The sequence below is a fragment of the Ruditapes philippinarum genome, unplaced genomic scaffold, assembly GCF_026571515.1.
Source record: "Ruditapes philippinarum isolate M1 unplaced genomic scaffold, ASM2657151v2 ctg2761_1_1_1_1, whole genome shotgun sequence".
Classification (NCBI taxonomy): Eukaryota; Metazoa; Mollusca; class Bivalvia; order Venerida; family Veneridae; genus Ruditapes; species Ruditapes philippinarum.
The window spans coordinates 657-17,560 of NW_026855805.1; the positions used below are offsets into that span (position 1 = coordinate 657).

At 31.9% G+C, this 16,904-nt stretch overlaps 1 protein-coding gene across 2 annotated transcripts in view; it reads right to left on the minus strand.

Moving 5' to 3' along the window:
- Positions 1-15,080: 15,080 nt before the first annotated feature.
- The window catches only part of LOC132744425 (centrosomal AT-AC splicing factor-like), a 29,953-nt gene continuing 28,129 nt past the window's right edge, over positions 15,081-16,904 (minus strand). For both annotated transcript variants that reach the window (XM_060733134.1, XM_060733133.1), the window contains exon 9: positions 15,081-15,525. In XM_060733134.1, the coding sequence (XP_060589117.1) occupies positions 15,102-15,525 (424 nt within the window). In that variant the 3' untranslated portion in view covers positions 15,081-15,101. The remainder of the gene's footprint in view (positions 15,526-16,904) is intronic.

Sequence of the window (16,904 nt, forward strand, 5' to 3'; positions counted from 1 at the left end):
TCGGTCCGTCCGCGTGTCCGTCCGTCGTCCGTAAAACTTTTTCTTTAAATGAACATTCTCCTCATAAAACCACTAAATCCAATTTCATCCAAAACTTCACAGGATGTTTCCTTTGGTGGTCACCTTTTTAAAAATTGTTCAAAGAATTTAAATTCCATGCAGAACTCTGGTTTTGCCCATGGCAAACCAAAAAAGAAAAAACTTTAAATATCTTCTTTTTAAAAAAAAAAACCATAAGAGCTTAACCAGAGCTTAAAGATATTTGGCATGAAAACATCTTCTTAGTGAGTGTCTACCCAAGTTTGGTTTTCAAATAAAAGCCCTGAGGTTTCAAATTGGCACCGCCCCAGGGTCATTGATTTTCCCTATATGCATATAGTAAAAACTTAAAAATCTTCCCTTTTAAAGAAACCAAAAAAGAGTTACGAGCTTAAGATTATTTTAGCATGAAACATGTTTATTAATAAGTGTCTACCAAGTTTTGTTCAAAAAAAAAGCCCTGGGGTCAAAAATTGGGCCCCCGTGTACTGCCGGGGGGGGGTCATTTGATTTTCCCTTATATGGCAATATAGTAAAAAGTGGCTAAATAAACCAACATTCTTCTGTATATAGTTTTAAAGGAACTCAAAGAGCTATTAGAAATTGGTCTTAAGATTTATTTAGCATCAAAACTTTGTTTTTTTTTAAAAGTTTTTTCCAAAACCAAGTTTTGTTTTTCAAATTTTAAAAGGGGCCTGGGTTTTTTTTCCCAAAAAATTGGGGGCCCCGGGGGCCCCAGGGGGGGTCATTTTGAATTTTCCTTATTATTTGGTTTATAGGCAAAAATTTAAAAAAAAATTTTTTTTTTCTTTGGGAAAAAAAAAAACCCAAATCCCTTTAGAGCTAAGATTATTAAGAAAGGGGAAACATTTTTTTAGTGAGTGTCTAAAAAAGTTTGGGTTTCAAATAAAAGCCCTGGGGTCAAAAATTTGGCCCCCCCCCCGGGGGTTAATTGATTTTTTTTTTAAATTTTTTGGGGTTTAGCAAAAACTTAAAATTTTCTTTTTTTGAAAAAACTAAAAATAGCTAAAAAGGTTTAGATTTTAAAGGCTTTAAAAACTTTTTTTTATTTAATTTTTTTCCTCCCCAAAAAGGTTTGTTTTCAAATTTTTTAAAAACCCCGGGGGGTTTAAAAAACTGGCCCGGGGCCCCGGGGGGTGGTCATTGGGTTTTTTAACAAAAATATGTTGTTAAAAAATTTTTAAAAAAAAACTTTAAAAAAAGTTTTTTTTTTAAAAAAGCCCCAATGGGGCTAGAGCTTAAGAATTTTTAAAAGCATTTAAAAAAATTTTTCTTATGGGTGCTTCCAAAAAAGGGTTTGAGGCAAAATAAAGGCCCTGGAATTTGGAAATTGGCCCGGGCCCAAAAAATTGGGGGGGGGGGGGCTATATACGGGTAAAGGACCTCGGGGCCTTTTCATGGCCCTTTTTTTTAATTTATTCCCCTTTTTGTTAATTATTATCATACTTTAATTTTGTCCTGGCCATTTCTCACCAAACTATAAAAGCTATGGACTTGAAACTTCATTAGGATGATAGATCTCATTAAGAAGAAGTGCAGTGCACCAAGAAAACCGGTACTTTTTCATTTTCTTATTTTTGAAATTATTGCCCTTTGTTAATTTTTTCATACTTTAATTTTTTTTGGTCCGGGCCATTTCTCATGATATATAAAAGCTATGGGCTTGAAACTTCATAGGATGATAGATCTCATTAGGAAGAAGTCGAGTGCACAAGAACTGGCACTCTGTTTTTTAGCTCACCTGTCACAAAGTGACAGGGTGAGCTTTTGTGATCGCTTTTCGTCCGTCCGTCCGTCGTCCATCCGTCCGTCCGTAAACTTTTACTTAAATGACATCTCCTCATAAACCACTAAGACCCAATTTCATCCAAACTTCACAGGAATGTTCCTTTGGTGTCACCTTTTAAAACCCTTGTTCCAAAAAAAAAAAAGGGGGTTTCAAAAATTTTTAATTCCATGCAGAACTCTGGTATGCCATGGCAAACCGAAAGAAAAATCTTCTAAAAATGAGTCTTCTTTTAAAAAAAACCCAAAGAGCTAGAGCTTAGATATTTGGCATTGAAGGCATCTTCTAATTGAGTTGTCTACCCAAGGATTGTTCAAATAAAAGCCCTGGGGTCAAAATTGGCCCCCCGCCCAGGGTGTCATTGATTTTTCCCTATATGCATATAGTAAAAACTTAAAAAAATCTTCAGTTTTAAAGAACCCAAAGAGCTAGAGCTAGATATTTAGCATGAAACATCTTCTAATGAGTGTCTACCAAGTTTGTTCAAAATAAAAGCCCTGGGGTCAAAATTGGCCCCGCCCCAGGGGCCGTCATTGATTTTCCCTATATTGCATATAGTAAAATTTTAAAAATCTTCTCTTTAAAGAACTCATGGAGCTAGAGTTAAGATATTTAGCATGAAAAACATGTTCTAATGGGTGTACTACCAAGTTTTGTTCACAATAAAAGCCCTGGGGTCAAAATTGGCCCCGCCCCGGGGGGTCATTGATTTTCCTTATATGTGTATATCAAAAACTTAAAAAATCAATTTTGTGAAAAAAAAACCCCAAATAGCTAGGGTTTAGATAATAAGCATGAAAACATCTTCTAGTGTGTGTCTACAAAGTTTGTTCAAATTAAAGCCCTGGGGTCAAAATTGGCCCCGCCCTGGGTGTCATTGATTTTCCTGATATGTGTATAGCCAAAAACTTAAAATCTTCTTTGAAAAAAAAAACCAAATAGCTTAGAGTTTAGATATTAAGCATGAAACATCTTCTAGTAAGTGTCTACAAATTTTGTTCAAATAAAAGCCCTGGGGTCAAAACTGGCCCCGCCCTAGGGGTGTCATTGTTTTTAACTATATGTGTATAGTGAAAACTTTAAAAAAAAATTTCTTTTAAAAAACCCAATGAGCTAGAGCTTAGATGATTAGCATGAAACATCTTCTTATGGGTGTCTACCAAGTTTGTTCAAATAAAAGCCCTTGGGTTTAAACTGGCCTATATACAGGTGAGCGACCTCAGGGCCATTATGGCCCTCTTGTTTTATTTTTTGAGTTATTGCCCTTTGTTAATTTTCATACTTTATTTTTGTCCGCGCCATTTTTCCTAAACCATGAAAGCTATTTATTTGAAACTTCATAGAATTATAGATCTCATTAAGAAGAAGTGCAGTGCACAAGAACTGGTACTCTGCACTTCTTATTTTTTGAGTTATTGCCCTTTTTTAATTTTTATACTTTATTTTTGTCAGGGCCATTTCTCCTAAACTATAAAAGCTTTGGATATGAAACTTCATAGGATGATAGGTCTCATCGAGATGAAGTGCAGTGTACAAAAACCTCCATGGTTTTTGAGTTATTGCCTTTTTGTTACTTTTCATACTTTAATTTTGTCCGGGTCTTCAACTATAAAAGCTATGGACTTGATTATCTTCATAGGATGATAGATCTCATTAAGAAGAAGTGCAGTGCACAAGAACTGGTACTCTGCACTTCTTATTTTTTTTAGTTATTGCCCTTTAGCAGTGTTTATAAATAACCTACATTTAAGAAGAAAATGCTTAAGTGACAACTATACTGTTCACAAGGCGACACATCCGACTGGCGGAGTTCTAGTTTTTATATAACATTAATGTGTTATGTAGAGACTTTGAAATGTATTATGAAATACTCATCTCCTATTATTATAAGGTGATAATCTAACCATAGACTGGTACGTGATTTTATCTTTGGCTGCTTTAATGTAACTTTTGCTTTTTCAATATGCTTATACCAGTCTGGATACTGAACATTTCTATTTCTGTGCTACATTTCCTGTTTAATGTCAGATTTAATCTTGCCAATGGTTTTTATGTTAAACATTACAAAAGAATAAATTAAAAGAACATTCTCATACCTAAGTTGTTAAAAGATGAACTCGCTATGGTTGATGGTAAAAGATGAACTTACGATGGTTGACTTAATGAGAGTTGGTGAAACTACTCAGTGAGCAGTTAAAACTGTATGCATTGGGGGCAGAATTACCAAAAGCTGCTGAAATTTATGATACAGTCCTAAGTTTTTGATAGTTAAATATTGTCACAGAAAAATTTGGAAAATGATTAAAAGTCAAAACACAAAATTATTATCAAAAGCTAAGATTTATGTTTTACAAATTGCTATTCTAGACCACTAAAAGAACAGTTTGTCATCTTAGTGCAAGAACTGGTTAACTTCTATTTAATTTAGAAGGACTTAACCAATTACTGCACTTGAGTAAGAAGTTAGACTGAGAGCTTTTGCAGTGATAAAAGAAAAATGTATTTTGGATCTTCTAAGACAATACAAGTTGAATACATGTAGTTTTGGAAAACACTATTTATTTCTTTGGTGAGGACTTTAATGACAATGCAAATGTAATATGTATTTGAATAAGGCATATTGAGACATAAGTATCTGGTAAGTGCATATTCAAATATAAAATACAGTAAAATCCGGCTGTTAAGACCACAGTTGATCCCTATTAAGAAAGTTTTGTATCTCATAGAGAATGTCTAAAATTGTACCAGAATAGTCAATCAAAGATTTTGTATAATTTATTTCAAATATCTTAAACAAAGAAACTAATTTTAACTCTGCCAAAATCTTATAAAGCAATTAAGCATGTTCATTTTTTTTTTAAATGTTGATGGTGGTTTTTTTTTAAGGGGGTGGGGAGGAGGTCTTGAATAAGGATTTTACTGTATTATTGAACTTTGATATTTATGTAATATTATTATATATTGAATAATTGTTTACTTAACTATAAACTGCCATCTTTGATATGATATCTAAGTATCTAATATCATATACAGAATACCATTATTATATATGTATATATATCTATATAACATTGTAACTTTCTCTGTCTTGTCTTTATTGTTAAACTGTTGAAGTATCTAGTGTTTGTTGCTGTGTTTTTGTTCTCGTTGTATTCTGGGATCCTCTTGTGACCGGCACTTTTTTGTTGTAAGATGTAATTATAATTAAATACATAATTTTGAAGTGAGCCTCTGTCTGTATGGTTATGGTTGCTGACATAAAATCACTTGCTTTACATCACTGTAGGTTTGAATCCCCCAAATGTCAACCTGTCCACATAGCTTATGGAAGGTTATTTGCTCACCCAGGTGATTACTAGCCCTAAACCACTAGGTTTGAAAACCATTAAAGTCCACCTAGCTTAAGGGAGGTTATTTGCTCACCAAGGTGATGGCTGGGTTAAATACCACTGTAGGTTTGAATCCCACTAAAGTCAATGTAGCTCATTGAGGGTAATTGGTTCTTCTCAAATGGCTGACTATATCCATGTTATAATGCTTGACTGTTAAACCTTAGGTTGTCTCCTCAAAGACAGCAGCCATAATTACTACATTGTCATAATAATGTGATTCAAAACCCAACAACATTGATTCATATAATGATGAAAATTAAATTACGAAAATGCACAAACACGTTTTATCACACTAGGAAATAAGTTAATTTAAAAAATCAAACCATTCAATTAAACCATCCAATTAAATAGATTTGAGGCTTTTACACAGTATTGTTTGTAGCATTATCACAGAATATTCTGAATGTCTTCTCTTGTTAGTGCTGTCATCTTTGAAATTGAGTAATATAAATATTATACAAACTTACTAACAAGTGTAAAAGGCAGAGCATTTTAGTTTGTATTATAAGGCCAAAGAATATCCTTTCTGTTTGTAAGATTTAAAAGAGAAGTATACTAGCATGTTAACAGTACATGTATAACCTCAACAGAGTCACCCTCTGTAGATCAATCACTTCTTTATAACAATATCATTTGTTCCTAAAGTTAAGATTTCCACATTATTTTGTGAATTATTTACAACAATTATTTAGATAAAAAAATTCTTTCTTGTTACTTCACAAAATCATTTTCTAACAGTAATTTTTCTTCATATAGAAATAGAGACTTTGAAAGTTTCTTACTTAGAATTTGCTAGAAATTTTCCGCATGATTAATACTTTTAAATGAAACAAAAGTAAAGAGTTTGGTAGTTGTTTTTTCTTTTCTGCAAAGTAACTAATATCAGTTAGCCTGATTTACAAAGTAGAAAGAGAGTGTCAAATATTATTTCATAAGTTATAAATAAGTTAGGTACATTATAATATAATTGATTTTCAAAAATCGTTATTTAGATTTCAGTGTTTATTGGTATAAATATAAGGCGCTGTTTTGTCTATAGTTCAGCTTGCAGTATAGATATAAGTCGATATTTTGTCTATTACAGGAACAGTTCTCGACAGTGTGTAATATACAGAAGAACGTCAACTAGCTGAGAAAAGATTATATATATAAAACATTATTCACCTGTCGTATTCTCTACAAAGTGATTCATCAAGTGCTCAAAAAAATGTCAAATGGTTAAAGGAAACTATGAAGAAAAACGCCACACCTGAGTCGAGAAAACCTTGTTTTATTACAATATGATTGGTACGAAGATAAATTATTACACCATAATTGGTACCAAGATAAATTATTACACCATGATTGGTACCAAGATATTTTATAACACCATAATTGGTACCAAGATAAATTATTTCACCATAATTGGTACCAAGATATTTTACAACACCATGATTGGTACCAAGATAAATTATTACACCTTGATTGGTACCAACCATGATTGGTATCAAGATAAATTATTATAGCATGATTGGTACCAAGATAATTAATAATTTCTTTAACCGTCAACCAGCTGAACATATTAAATGGACTTGTCCAGTTTCTGTTTGAAGAGCCTGGTTAGACTACATGGATGTGAAGGCTGGCCTAGCTCTAAACTGGTGGTAAAGGTTAATTATGTTTTTTCAGCAGGCTACTGGTTAATGATAATGTCACATTTTATTGTAAAACATATCATGTGTTATTGTGGCATGTAAAATAGTGTCACTAATATTGTGACATGGTAAATAGTGTCACATCAAGGGCTAGCTAGGGTCATGTGACGGTTAAAAACAATTTTAGGTGACAGTGATTAAAGTGCGTCGATTAAAGTGCGTCAGCATAAAGTATTTTGATAGATTCAGAATGGCATATATTTTTTGTGTAAGAAAAAATGTCCTGATAATAAGGCAATACATGCATCGTTTGGCATATTATGTCTTATGAAGATGAAGTTAAATGATGCAGAATTGTTAATTGATACATTTTTGTCCATCAATAGCAATAGTACATTTGTACCTTGTAAAGTATTATATGTTTACAGTTTTTATTTCATACTACATGTATCAATCTAATCTATGAAATACTGTTGTTTGATGAGTTCTTTTAGTGACTTTACTTTATATAACTCACTGTTAACCACTAATTGTTACAACTTCTTAGTTTGTTATGAAGGAAAAAAATGTTTGTTTTCTAATGATATGGAATATCTTTCACTTTAAAATGAAATTTGTTTTATTTTGATTGGTAGAATGTTTGAAATTGATAACTTCTCAGTGAGGAATAATTCATATTTTCACACTTAACAAACAAATACACTGTACAATGTATTATCTGTATAAATGCGAATATTCGTATTCGTATTGTCTGTATAAATGCAGTAAACAGTCTGTATATAATTAATGCATGTATAATTTTGTTTATAAATAGTTTGAATTAATAAGCTATAAATAGTAACAATTAATTTGCCATAATAAATTTTGTACAATGTACAGTAAATAATACTTTGTATATAAGATGTATATATATATGATATAAAACTGTAATAATTTCTGGAATAGATGTGTTAACTTGTATACTGTTGAAATTCTGTGACATAGATTGAGTACATGTATGTTAAAATGTGTATGTTTTATGTTAAAGAATGCTATATACAAATAATGAACAAGCAAGATAGGCTCTCATGTTACCACATAGCATATTCACATTTCCAAGCCAGAAAAAATTATGTTTTCTTGAAAATCAGTTGAATATTTGTGAAATGGTTACTGGCAAAAAGTTCCACACAACTTGATTGTTACTTTGCACATTGGTAATATAAATTTATATTTATTCAAATGATTTATGAATATTCATCTTTAAGGTCTGATACAAGTAACCGTAACAAAATAATCATGACAAACTTATTTTAAAGTATAGTCACTTACGTTTCTGTAACAGTAATTATTGATTTTTCTTTAAGCAGTAATATAGGGTTGATGCCCCTTTTTTATGCATTAACATCTGCAGAAGCATGTGCATTCATTTAATGTCAAGTCTGTAGGGGGAAGGATTTAATAAAGTTTGTCTCCTTCTGCAGATGTGAATGCTTAAAAAGGTGCACTACTGCTATTCTTGCATTAGAGTATTTGTCTGATTTGGTAATTCTGCATAATGCAACATTAGTTTATTTAGAAACCAGTTTCATCATGTTTTTTCAAGCATATGCCAATGTTATTTGACAGTTATGTTTTGATAATGAAATAAATAAGAGGGTGCATCATTGCAGTTAGCTACATGTATTTTTAAATGTCACCTTAAGCCCAACATAATTATATAAAAAAAAAACGTATTATGCATACTTGCATGATTGTATTCTTTAATCACATTACAAAGTTGATAAATGTTTATGAAGTATTCTGTGAACATTGATTTATGGACAATTTAGTTACCAACCTATTACTAAGGTTATTAGATCAGATTTTGCTCAAGCATCTGATTGGGTAGTAAATATCTCAGAGCTTTAGATTTGTACCTACAAGTATTCTTCTTGAAATATTTCATATATACCGGACACAGTGTAAAGATTTTGTTTTAACAGAGAGCTTTAATTTATTGTTAGATAAATGGCCGTTTACCAAGTATTGCATACCGAAAAATTGGTTCATGTATTCTTATATGTTTACAACAGGTACATTGTGAGGTTTTTATATACTGTTGAGAACAATATTGAATTCTGTTGGACGAGGACACAGCTACCAAACTTATACTGGACATTTAGGCACTAGCTAAGTTGATAAAGGTTTTAAAGCTGTGTATGTTTCAATGGAAATAGTATTCTATTCATTAGTGTATTATTAAATGACCTCTTTATTTTACACCACCATTTTTTTTGTCATTTTGACGAAACTCTGTTACTCCTTGTACAATGAGGTTTTAATATGGGTATTTTTGGACTCTAAAAATGAAAATGAGGCTAGACTGAGTACAATATTGATTTGATATAGATTTTTTGACATGGAAAATGAAAACTAGGCTACATTGATAAGATTGAATCTGATATTTGGAGGTCACATGATGTAAATGTTGGGAGTTCTTTCGCTTCATTTTATAAGGTGTAAGATAAATATATATCAATGTATATTATGTGTTAGAAAATTATAATTAATATGTATTGTCGAATGTTAATAAATAATGTCAAAAACAAAAACTGCAGAAACCAATTAAAGGTCAAGAATTCATTGTCTCTCCCTGTTGTAAGGGAATATTGTTATGCTTGCCATGTATGTCAATTTGTCCATGTTGTTCACACTCATTTTTACAACTTCTGACAGAAGTGGTTGAATTAGTTTTAATTTTCTGTACTCTCAAAAATTTCGATATGGCACAACTAATTTTCTATGAAACTTAATGTAAGTAATTTTAAATGGGCATAAAATTTTTGTTCTAGACAGTTGTTATAAAAGCTAGCTTATATTTTTCTTATATAGGAAGGTTAATTATTCTTATATACAGTTAAGTTAATATAACAATCAACAAAAAATAAATTAACATGTAGGAATGTTTTAACTTTAAAAACCCCTAAAAACAAAGTCGAGGGAGTAAGCCTATGTTAGTCAGTCAGTTTTATGACTATAGTTAGGATTGAGATATTGAAATCGGAGGCTTATGCGGAAATCTCATATGGAATTGCCTCAAAGGATTATTGTTTTTGTTTACGGATTCTTGATGATTACTCTTTAATAAGGCAATGAATTGTTTTAATATTTGGTACACAGATGAAACATCATAAAATACTGGTGGTTTTGAAATTTGGCTTCAAACCACTAATTTTTTGCAATTAAGGTTTCAGATGGGGTATGAGTCTAATTTAGTGCTAGCTATAGTATTAAATAGGCGTCTGATATTTCAACGTTTTTACTAAAGAATTTAAGTTTTCAAATTCATCTATTAAAAACTATTTACATACTACTTTGGTAAATATGTGAAATGTTTTATAGAAGAAGATTCTCAAATAATTTTGAGATGATTTTTGTATACATTTTATGCTCAAATACCAAATTTTTTTTTTCTTGTTTATTTGTTTAAATGAAAATAAACATAAAATATATGCAATGACCCTTACCAAAATGTATGATCCTGCCATTTGTCATATGACAATAGATATTATAAAAAAAAATGTCTTGCAAAAATTCTCTTGTAATAATCCCATAGTTTAAATGTTAATGTAAAAATGTAACCAGATCCGATAGGTTTAGATCATGACATTTTTTTCCTGGCTCTATTTCTGTGCAACATTATCTTCAAACCTTTTATCACAATTCTGTAAGTTTGTTTTTATTATCAAAGGTGCTCTAACGAGGTCAGAAAGCCTAAAACCATAAAAATTGAAATTTTTGTTTAGAGTAAGTGATGTAGTTAAAATGGAAAATCTCCATTCTAACACTATCGGAAATTTTTCTATATAAACAAAGAAGACCCGAAGCGTGCATTATTCTACAACAATGCACTCGCCGTTCTTATTATCTCCCTGTGTATTTTCACATTGAGGGTGCCATTTTGTTTGAAAATCTGATAAATAAAAACAATTTTTTGTCGAATTTTGTTGTGAAAACTATCTAGAATGAAAAGAAAAATTGGTCTAACTAAGAAAATGAATTCCAAACACCAATATTCTTTAATTTTCAGTCGTTAACGCTGTACAGACGTTTAAAGTGTTGTTTACATGACGTCACAATGTGCGCCAAACAGCACGTGCAAAAACAATCAAAATCAAGTACGCTATTTTAATGTCGCAGACGAGTTTAAGTTTTACATTTATTTCACGTTTTAATAATTTTGTATTTCGCTTGGAAAAAATTAAAAGACTGAAATAAAATAAACAAACAAAGTTTTATCAACGTTTTCAAAATTTCGATTATTCTCAAAATTGTTTCTACTCCACGGTTAGATTTAACGACAGTTTTTTTCAAACCACTGGGAACGGCCTTTTAAAGAAGTTTCTATTGGAAACTCTTTGAGGCGAAAACAAATTTTTTAACCACCAAACATAAAGTCCCAAACTTTATATAATAATAATTATATATTTTTTCCCCCTTGACGTGTTAAAGAATGGGGAAAATAAGATATTAAAATTTTCTTCATGGGGGGAATTTATTGTTTTATAATAATGCACGTTTTTCGTTCAAATGCTTTGTAATTAATCACTCAGGCCTATCGGCCTTCGTGATTATATTACTACGCATTTGAACTCAAACCGTGCATTATGCTACAACAATGCACTCAGAATTGATATCTATTTCCTAATTAGATAATAAAAAAATATAGATCTTCTCAAAGTTATGTTGAAAAATGCGTTAAGTAAAGTGTTGCAAAGTTGTTCAGTTTTTGGTCATTTTGCATGATAAAATTTTCTTGGAACAGTGTGAAGGAATGACCTGAAATTTTGCACAAAAGTTATTAATACAGACCTACATCAAACGTTACACAATTCCCAGTAAAATATATTTCCAGTCCCTCCATGTCAAACAAGCTTGGTGGAGTCCTTTTAAAGAGGGTATGCCATGGAATTTGTTTAATTTCGTTACTTTTTTCCTTACTAGAACACAAAAATGGTTTTGTATTTGCTGGACAAGTCTTTTTCCATCACCATCATCATCACTATCATCATCATGAAGCAGAGTATGAAATACTTGTGATGAGTGTTTGATGTTCATTTGTTTATCAGCATCATGTATTTTATAGAACACCTTGTAAATAATTATACTAATTTTGGCTAAACTCTTAAAGGAATGTTTACAAAAATGGCATGCAAGCTTTCTGTAATTTAAGAAGCAATCTCTGAAATAAATTTAAGTGGAGCGATGGCCTAGTGGTTAAGGTGTCTGCCTCTCAAGCCAGGGATCATGGGTTCAAGCCCTAATCCGGTCACGACCATGTTTCTTCATATGACACCAGTACTGGTTGGTTCCAGGACGCGGACATGAATGTGATTAATATAAGTTGCAAGAACTTGTTTCGCAATCAAGCTTAAATAAATATGTTTAAACCAAATAAATATTGCATCTGTGAGGAATAATCTTAAATATTGTTCTTTGTCCTTCAAAAATACAGCCTCTATTGACACAATAGAGGTATATTTACAATTAATGTTCAAAAGGAATCTTAGCTGGATGTAGCGATCTAATTTCCTAGATGAATATCTTTTGTTATTTCTCTAAAGAAAGGCTAAAAATACATTACTACACAAGAGATTTTACTTTCTTAATCAAGTACAATCATGTAGATCTTTCATTATAATGCTTATCATGGCAGTATATTCATTTTAATTTCAATGTTACATTTATGAAATGTGATTTTCACTTATTTTTCTGTGTAATTATATGTCTAAAAATGCTGATAACATTTTATTACATAAAAGGTAAAAGCAACATGCATATAAAAAGGAAAAAAAAAATTCCTCTTTTATGTTCAATTCTATCTTTACACTATAGACCATCGTCATGTAATTTTAAAATCTTACAACTCATAACTGTGGTACAGATTGCTTTAAGTCCATCTACATGATGGAACTTTATGTATCCAATACTACAGAAAAATGGCAAAATTAAAAATGTGCAGTTAAAATGAACATGTATGATACATGTGTATATTTGGTTATCTGTGATTATACTTTTATTATATTTGCTTAAAATGGAAGCTACAGTTTCCAGAATATATTTATAAAAAATTTGCAATAGTAATTCCTTTTAAAGCATTTTAAAGTAAATTTATAGTAAAATGTAGGTTTTAACCCCAAGCCTATTGATGGCAAATGAATCTACCCATGTGACCAGTGCAGACCAAGATTGTCGAGCACATCTTCAGGCCTGATCATGGTCTGTTCTATTTGCTATTCATTCAATACTTTTTTTGAAAATACATCTAAAAGCTGAAAAATAGTTGTCATAATTTGCTGAAATAACTATTCTATCAGATAGGGCTTCCATATTTTTGGCCACTTCATAACTTTGGACAAGAGTATGGAGTTCTTGAAATATGACCTTGCTGACCTTTAAATGTCCAAAAGTTAAATTTCACTGTAATTTTGTTATTTAATAGCATATGTTATGATTAACAACATATGTGTTTTATGAACATATATTGTGAAACTTTCTTTTTCTTAATACCACCTTGCTCCGAGGACGTTAGTTAACGTCCAATATTTAGTTTATAATAATATTTCTAGAAAGTCATAGAATTGAACGAATTGATTTAAATGAACATTATTTTATACACATATATATAATATATATATTGTTAATTTAGCTGTGAAATATACCAATAACCATAGCAACAGTACAAAGTAATAATTTTAGTATTGCAAATACCAAAATAACTTGTGTTATAGTGTTTATTTTTTGTTATTATTTCTTTGTTAAATATACTGATTCTTTAATGCATGCATGGTAGATTTACCAATACTGACCAAAAATAAAATCTGTGTCAAGAATTGTGCGTTTGTTTTTATTTATGGCAGGCAATTAACTAGGTTTATGTATATAATCGGCAAGTTTGTTTTCCGAAACTGTTTAACAATACAGTATGCCCACTGGGCCTTTGCCGCAGTGGGATAGAATCCTGCCTGGGATTGAATATTTTCATATGAGGAAAGTATCCAAGGAGCATGAGGGATTTTGGCTGTTCGACAAAGGTGCCCCAGCCTCATGTCAGTGATAATGCATGGAGAGGCATCTTGAGGTCTTCTCCACCAGTAAAGCTGGAAAGGCATATTAATGTAACAATGTTGGTATAACTTAAAGCGGAAGGTCCCAAAGAATTTTGAAGAAATTTTTTTTCAACCCAAAAAAGCGTATATTCGTGTCAGACAGCAAGTCAAAGCTATTTACTCCTGGTTTTTAATAGGTAAAAAAGTAAGAATTATTTAAGTCTCCAGCATTACCTTGAAGGGTGTAGTGAAATTGTCAGGCAGTATAATGACTATCCGTAAAACTGTAACAGCAATGACAAGTAAGCGATTGGTAAGTTTGATAGGTAGAGTTGTGGACTGTGAGCAACCTGGGTCCCAGATGGTACAGGTCACCAAAGAAACATACAAGGTGGCTGAACTGTGCAATGGTGAATTTAAAACTATTGACTGGTTAACTACCAACACCACCACCACAGATGTGATAAGTATGCATAATAAGTTTTTAAGCAATATTTCATAGGGATAAGTGAAAGAATAGATGTTACAAAACCTTTACCAAGTTGAGTTCAGTTGTAAAAGGGACAAAATCTTTATAGATACAACAACATCTTTTTATCTCTTGATCATGATGGTCATATGTATGTATACCATTGCTTATAATGGGTTCAAAGAAGTCACTGTAATTTTAGTTTGGAAATAATATGAACAAGAGCTGTCGATAGGACAGTGTGCTCGACTATTCTTAGTTCTTAATAGTAAAACAAAAGCATTGATTATGTAGAATTTGCTTTGTTAAAAAAAGCTGAAAAAGAGCTATAATTCTGTTAAAATCCATGTTAAAGTTATGAGAAATGAACAGTGACCTACTATAATTCTCCCAAATAAGTGTGAAAAGTTTCCCTGCAGTAGTTGTGGAGATGTCTACACACAAAAAACTTAAGTAGTTACTACACACAAGTGTGATGCTGACACCTACCCCAGGGTGGGTACATATTAAGATTATCCTATTCTTCCCATAGTCAATCTAATAATGATTTGGTTTACTAGCACACTTTGTTAAGAGTAGAAATTACCTCTCAGTATAAGATGGACTGTAAAATTATTTTTATATCACCCTGTTGATTACGTGAAAATGTTTTAATGTAAACAAAGAAAACAAATTAGTGAATGTATATATTTATTGTCGGTCATCAGCTAATATTGGAGTGTGTAAAAGTTTCATTTGGTCAACTGTCTTATTATAACTCTGATCTCTTTGTCGTTTGTAAGGAACACTTTGATTGGCTACAGGTAACCCTGAGTAAGCCTGTCTCTGATTGGTTGGCTGATCTTTTGAAATATCCCTCTTTCTTTTATATGGGTTGCAAACAACAGGTGATGTAAAGTTGACGTGCTCACCTCGAGCTGTTTGTACAACACTGTCAGTATGATGATAATTACTGCTGTGTGATGGTAAACTAGACACTGACTGATTTCCTGAATTACAACTTGTTGTAGAAGTACCCGAACAACTTTCAGAGTAACTAGACACTGTACTTGTACGGGTTTGTTTCCTCTTCTCATTTCTCTGGCCTTTTTTCATTTCTCTCTCAAAGTGTTGTCTGAAACAAAAACATCATATATGACCGATTGATTTGTTTTGTAAGGCCCCTTGTCTTATAGTATTCAATCATATACCACAGGTTATCGACGTGGCACCAAGCACTACCCCAGAACCTACCCAAATATCCTTCCACCCATTCAAAAATACATGTCAATATAAAATATATACAAAGAGCCGGTTGAACCGGGTGATGCTCCCCGAGAAGGTTTTGGACACAGGAAAGTATAAAAAAATGAACAAAGGGCAAAAACTCCAAAATTAGGCAAGGAAGAGTTATGTTTTTTTTGCACTGCACTTCTATTCAATGAGATCTATCTATCTATCTATAAAGTTTTGTGATGATATCTCTTATAGTCTCAGAGTTATGTCCAGGGCAAAATTCAAAGTGTAAAAATAAACAAAGGGCAATAACTCCAAAATTAGACAAGGCTGTGTTTAGGTTCTTTAGCATTGCAGTTCTATCCAATGAGATCTATCTACCTACAAAGTTTCATGTTGATATCTCCCATAGGTTTAGAGTAATGTCCCGAACAATAAGTCAAAATAAACAAAGGGCAATAATCAAAAATTAGGCAAGACAGAGTTACGGTTCTTGTGCACTGCACACCTACTCAATGAGATCTATCTTCCTACAAAATTTCATGTTGATACCTCTTATAGTTTTAGAGTAATGTCCCAGACAAAGTTCAAAGTGTAAAAATAAACAAAGGGCAATATTTCAAAAATAATGCATGGCAGAGTTACGGTTCTTGTGCACTGCACTCCTATTCAATGAGATCTATCTACCTACAAAGTTTCATGTTGATACCTCTTATAGTTTTAGAGTTATGTCCCAGACAAAGTTCAAAGTGTAAAAATAAACAAAGGGCAATAATTCAAAAATTAGGCAAGGCAGAGTTACGGTTCTTGTGCACTGCACACCTACTCAATGAGATCTATCTACCTACAAAGTTTCATGTTGATACCTCTTATAGTTTTAGAGTAATGTCCCAGACAAAGTTCAAAGTGTAAAAATGAACGAAGGGCAATAACTCCAAAATTAGGCAAGACAGAGTTACGGTTCTTGTGCACTGCACACCTACTCAATGAGATCTATCTACCTACAAAGTTTCATGTTGATACCTCTTATAGTTTAAGAGTTATGTCCCGGACAAAGTTCAAGTGTAACAAGAGCCATGTCAACATGGCCATCCCCCGCCGAATGTGTTTGCTCATTGGAAGAATGTATATGAAGTAGAGCAGAATAATTCCATTTTAAGAGGTCTTTTGGTAATGAAAACTGATGGCTATAGTGATTACAGATTTGAAACCTATGTGAATAGTGATGGCTGAAAATAACAAAGGGCAATAACTGAAAAATAATGCAGGGTAGGTTAT